The sequence below is a fragment of the Doryrhamphus excisus genome, chromosome 19 (genome assembly GCF_030265055.1).
Source record: "Doryrhamphus excisus isolate RoL2022-K1 chromosome 19, RoL_Dexc_1.0, whole genome shotgun sequence".
NCBI lineage: Eukaryota > Metazoa > Chordata > Actinopteri > Syngnathiformes > Syngnathidae > Doryrhamphus > Doryrhamphus excisus.
In genome coordinates this window covers 4,462,117-4,468,138 of record NC_080484.1, presented here as the reverse complement: position 1 = coordinate 4,468,138, position 6,022 = coordinate 4,462,117, and the positions used below count along the sequence as shown (strand labels likewise).

The 6,022-nt window shown below is 42.1% G+C and overlaps 1 protein-coding gene across 1 annotated transcript; it reads right to left on the bottom strand.

Annotated features, from left to right (window-relative positions):
* Positions 1-247: 247 nt before the first annotated feature.
* thap1 (THAP domain containing, apoptosis associated protein 1) lies at positions 248-4,338 on the bottom strand. Its single transcript, XM_058057281.1, has 3 exons — positions 4,127-4,338; positions 2,811-3,003; positions 248-2,356 (listed from the first exon to the last, which is right to left on the bottom strand). Exons 1-3 carry the CDS (start codon positions 4,195-4,197, stop codon positions 1,958-1,960), a joined length of 663 nt encoding a protein of 220 aa, XP_057913264.1. The 5' UTR covers positions 4,198-4,338; the 3' UTR covers positions 248-1,957.
* Between the last annotated feature and the right edge of the window lie 1,684 nt (positions 4,339-6,022).

Sequence of the window (6,022 nt, the reverse complement as noted above, 5' to 3'; positions counted from 1 at the left end):
CCTGCTGGCCAAGTATGGCATTACAGTTTCTTCCATCCATCTATTTTTCTATAGCCTATCCTCACGAGGAGGCTAGTAGCGATCCCATTTGGGGAGGGGTGAGGTACATCCCGGACTGCTCGCTTGTTCATCACGTGACACACAACTTGATGTGGGGAAAATGCAGCTCCACACCGCTGACACTTGAATGCATTACACATAAGTTCATTGTAGATCTTTAACACAGTTTTAAAGGAAGAATGATTGATGAGCATCAACTTTTTATTATGTATTTGATAATCATGAACAATAATGAACATCAGGTCATCAGTTAAATCATTTTATGGGTTAACTCAGCGCTCCATTGTGGTTTTCTTTGGACAGTTTATGAAAAAAATAAGCCAGTTCTTGGTTGCATGTGTCATGTATGTCATCAATACCAACATGTATGTGTTATCACACCCTTTACTTGTGTGGGTAGTGTCAGTTTCTTACAAGTATGACTTTTCTACCTCATAATTAGGACTTTCTTTCTCATAATTTTAACTTATAAAATCATTTTGACTTTTTATTTCAGAATTATGACATGCCGTTGGGATTTTTTTTCAGTGGTGGAAACAAACAGATTATAACCTTAATCATGAATTTATCCCTTCCATTTGTCATTTTTATGTATTTGTGTATATGTTTTCTGCGTGTCAACAGGGGCCCCACAAGGCTGTGTTTTGAGCCCACTGCTCTACACTTCATTCACCCGACTGCTGCGCTAACTTCTTGTCAAGTTCACCAATGACACCACAGTGATCGGACGTACCACCAATGACAATGAGGTACAACATCTGGCGTCTTGGTGCCATAACAACAACTTGGCTCTAAGCACCAAAAAGACCAAAGAAATAGTCGTAAGAAAGGACCCAAGGACCACCAACCTCTCTTCGTAGACACCGATGTGGTGGAGAGGGTAAGCAGTATCAAGTTCCCGGGGGGGGTGGGGGGGCAGTGACTGAGGACCTTTCCCGGGGCATCTCATTGGCTCAGTTGTAGGAAAAGGCCAATGCCTGACATGCTGAGTTTCTAGAACTGAACGATGGGTAGTAGACGTATGGACTTCTAGCGTGGTTTTCCAGCGGCACTAGGGCTGACCAGCAGGTACTCCGGCGGGTGGTGAAAACAGCAAGAAGAATCCTTATTCTTACAGCATGGGTATTTATTTCACTTGGGTCTGCACTTTACCAACTTTGCACTTTACTAACTATGCATGTGGACTCTCCAAACACAATTTTGTTGTTCCTTTGGTACAATACGGCTGCACGGTGATCGAGTGGTTAGCATGCAGACCTCACAGACCCGAGTTCGTGCATGCATGGGTTTTCTCCGGGTACTCCGGTTTCCTCCCACATTCCAAAAACATGCTAATAGATTATTTATTCATCTATTAATTGGCGACTCCAAATTGTCCATAGGTATGAATGTGAGTGTGAATGGTTGTGTTTGTCTATATGTGCCTTGTGATTGGCTGGCCACCAGTCCAGGGTGTACCCAGCCTCTTGCCCGAAGACTGGGATAGGCTCCAGCACCACCCCCCCCCCACGAACCACAGGCTTCTGATCCCAGGACCCCCCCCCCTCTTAAAGAGCTCTGGTCACTCCTCATTTCAAGCAAATATCCTGTAAATGAATTCATAAGCTTTATTATATGTAAAGGGTAAACCTATCAGGGGTAAACATACAAAATCAGCCAAGGATCGAATGCATATTTTCCCCACTGAAAGTGCAAAAGATGTGCTGATGAAGTCCACTGTTATGGAAGGTTGTTATTAAAGACGTCGCTGTAGTCCAGCATGACAACATTTCAATGTTAAGTCTAAGTCTTATGGTCCAGGCTGCTTCAAGTGGGCTCTTCTGCTGACAGTCGTCTGGCTCAGAAGCTCCACCAACTGTCCAGGATAAGCAGTAGATTCGAAGTCTTGGTGTGTTTGTTACTCAATGCCTTTGAGTGTTTGGTAGATATGTTTTGGTAAAATGACATAACCCTCGCTGAAAGCAACCGGCGCATCGCACGCGGTCTTGACCGACTTGTATGAAACCCTCAGGCTCTTGAGTTGCCTCTCCTGACGACGACACTTCTGCTGGGTGGTTTTCAGCTTCTTCCTGAGAAGCTCCACCTGCTCCTCCAGCTGCTGGATGCGCTTCTTCTGCCGCGCAGAGTCTTCTGCCGTGTAGTTGTGGTCGCAGGAGACCACCACCGTGTCGCTGTGGGTGGCTGGCGGACTCCTGGTGGGTTCCAACTCCACCTCCTCCATGACCGGGTCAGACATCAAAGGAAACGAGAGAGGGAAGTGGATCTCAGAGCTAAAGGGATCCTCCAGACATTCCGACTGTTAGAAAGACAAATAAGGGTTTTTTTGAGGAACTGATAAATCTGAGGCTGCACGGCGGCCGAGTGATTAGCGTGCAGGCCACACGGTGAGTTCGATTCCACCCTCGGCCATCTCTGTGTGGAGTGCATGCGTGGGTTTTCTCCGGGTACTCCGGTTTCCTCCCACATTCCAAAAACATGCTAGGTTAATTGGCCACTCCAAATTGTCCATAGGTATGAATGAGAGTGTGAATGGTTGTTTGTCTATATGTGCCCTGTGATTGGCTGGCCACCAGTCCAGGGTGTACCCCGCCTCTCGCCCGGAGACAGCTGGGATAGGCTCCAGCACGCCTGTGACTCTCGTGAGGAAAAAGCGGTAGAAAATGAATGAATGAATGAATCTGATCCCATTGAAAAACCTCCGATACCTAGCTAGCAGCAGTTATCGAGAAGGACAGCAACACACGCTTTACCTTGATGTTGAGGTTGAAGTGGAAGAGCGAGGGCACGGCGTTCTCCTTGAGTACCCGGTTGTTGCATTCTCTCTTGAAGCAGTCTTTGGTGAAGTGCTGCGAGCAGATGTTACTGTACTTGCTGGGCTTGAAGTTGTTCCTCCTCATTGCCGACACCCATTTGCCACATATGTCTGGACGCGCCAATGGAAACCTGACAAATACACAAATGTACTTTTAGCAGCATCTGTGTACGTCTTCACACCGTACTTTGGTACCGTGCCTGGACCAGAAATGAAGATATACAGCGGTTATGCATAAACACGATAAACACGAGAACGTATCAGAGTGTCTCATTCACATAAACGGCTTAACTCCCACAATGTCCGTGCCTCCTTTTTTCTCGTTTATGCCTTCTTCCTGCTCTTTCCCTTCGCTTTGCCACGACTGCATCATGGATGTAGGAAGTGGTGGCGATAACGTATACCCATGCGGGAACAATGCATGTCCTGCGTCATACAGTACATTTTGTGCCAATGCATACATGGATTGCATGCCAAATATGTAAGTGGTGTCTAAACTTTTTCAACTTTTCCAGTCTAAATGTCTGGCGTGCAAGTGTAAACAATATTTTAAAGAAGACCGTGTCGTGACTCGGTCCATCCACTCGCATTGTATTACCTGGATACATACATTGCCATTTTGCCACGCTTGTGGCAATTTGGGGTACATTGAGAGCATTTAAAGTGATAGATATTATGTTACTCTGTGTTTTTCATGAATTTCACTTTCTTCTACACTGCTTTTGCTAACCATCGCCTCTGGTTTCATCATAGCGTCTCTTATGGTGCGGTCACAGTTGCATCGAGACCGCATCCAAACAGGGTTAAGTGATGTTTTCACACAAGGTAAAAGTATCAATAACTCAGGACACACCGTCTAGTAACTAGTATCGAGTGTGAGTACATAGTAAACATTGTAGTAAACATGGCACGTGTCTCTAGTAACTACTTTATAAAGTAAAAATAGTAGTAAACAGCTGCACGTGGTAAAAGTGTCTGGTAACTAGTAAAGGTTGTCGTAAACAGTTGGAAAAACAATTAGCAGATCAAATAGCATGTTCGAAGAGTAATGTATAAAATAATGTTTGAGGAGTGAAATGAATCCTTTTAGAGGATGTGATTTTAAATCGTATATGTCCCTCATTTCACGTGCACATCGTCCTTTACAGTCACAATTAATTAATTTGATGTGCCAATAAAATAAAGTAATAATGTGTTTTAATTACGACTCGATAGCCAATGCTAATTGTCAACATACAGTTGAATTGAACTCACTTATGGAAGGAGATGTCTTTATCTTTGTGATAGCGGTTTTTACAGCCGTATGCTGAGCAGGTCTGAACCATAACTGTTAAGTAATTGATTCTATAACAGATTGTTTCCGTCCTGACAACTCTGCTGACACTCGACGACTGGCTACCTTTCTCTCTGCAAGCTTCACTGCCAATAACAAAGATGGCGACCACGCGTCTTGACGTTGTCGTTTGGGTCACGTGATCTACGCTTTACGAGTTGATTGGCTAAGATGTGATTTCCCACTTGACGTTCCGCTCATTAGCCATTCCGGTACAGGCGCGACTGTGACGTCATACGTGGGCGTTGTCGTCGGATTGAGAAGAAAATAAATGACCATTACAAACTAAAGACGCAAAACCCATAGGGCTGCATCCCAATACCTGCCACTTGTTGATACGTAATTGACGACGTCAATTATCGTTAAAGTGAAAGTATATTAGCTGTTTACTAATTGATTTTACTTTACAACACTTTAAATGTATTTTATTTTATTCAAATATTGAATTTACTCGCTGTTTTAGCTGTTTTTATATAAAGTATTAAGTTGACTAGCTGTTATATTTATGAATTAAAATGTGAATGTTATTTAACGTTATCAAGTAGTTAGTTTACTGTTTAATTGTGTTGTTTTATTCTACAGTATTTATTTTAATTGTATTAGTTTGAATTTGAATTTCATTTAATTTCATTAAAATATTAAGTTTACTCTGTCAGCTTTTTCTATTTATTTATTTATTTACATGTAATTAATTATTTTACTAGCTGTTTAATTTTATGTAATTTATTAATTAAAATTTGAAATGTATTTAATTGTATTCAAGTAGTTAGTTTACTGTTTGTGTTATTTTATTCTACAGTTTAATTTAATTGTATTAGTTTAAATTAGAATTTTATTTAATTTTATTAAAATATTTTGTTTACTCTGTCAGTTTTTTCTATTTACATTTGATTAATTAATTACATTTAATTGTATTGAAATAGGGCTGCACGGCGGCCGAGTGGTTAGCGCGCAGACCTCACAGCTAGGAGACCACGGTTCAATTCCACCCTCGGCCATCTCTGTGTGGAGTGCATGCGTGGGTTTTCTCCGGTTACTCCGGTTTCCTCCCACATTCCAAAAACATGCTAGGTTAATTGGCCACTCCAAATTGTCCATAGGTATGAATGTGAGTGTGAATGGTTGTTTGTCTATATGTGCCCTGTGATTGGCTGGCCACCAGTCCAGGGTGTACCCCGCCTCTTGCCTGAAGACAGCTGGGATAGGCTCCAGCAACCCCCACAAAGCGGTAGAAAATGAATGAATGAATTTATTAAAATATTTAGTTTACTGTTTAATTTTTTTCTATTTACACTTTATTTTATTCTAAAATATAGTTTACTAGCTGTTTGATTATTCATTCATTCATTTTCTACCGCTTTTTCCTCACGAGGGTCGCGGGGGTGCTGGAGCATATCCCAGCTGTCTTCGGGCGAGAGGCGGGGTACACCCTGGACTGGTCGCCTGCCAATCACAGGGCACATATAGACAAACAACCATTCACACTCACATTCATACCTATGGACAATTTGGAGTGGCCAATTAACCTAGCATGTTTTTGGAATGTGGGAGGAAACCGGAGTACCCGGAGAAAACCCACGCATGCACGGGGAGAACATGCAAACTCCACACAGAGATGGCCGAGGGTGGAATTGAACCCTGGTCTCCTAGCTGTGAGGTCTGCGTGCTAACCCCTAGACCACCGTGCCATTATATTATTTTATTTAGTTTAAATATTATAAATTTAACTGTTGTTAATTGTATTTTATTTAAATATTTACTGTATAACACTATTTAATTGTATTTTATTTAAATATTTAGTTGAGATGTTTTTATTC

Bases quoted from the DNA above. Each gene is read 5' to 3' on its own strand.
- thap1 (XM_058057281.1), bottom strand. From the start codon at position 4,197: ATGGTTCAGACCTGCTCAGCATACGGCTGTAAAAACCGCTATCACAAA. The intron at 3,004-4,126 runs GTGAGTTCAATT...TGTATTTGTCAG, and splicing joins AAAGACATCTCCTTCCATAA to GTTTCCATTGGCGCGTCCAG. The intron at 2,357-2,810 runs GTAAAGCGTGTG...TCTTTCTAACAG, and splicing joins ACTTCAACCTCAACATCAAG to TCGGAATGTCTGGAGGATCC.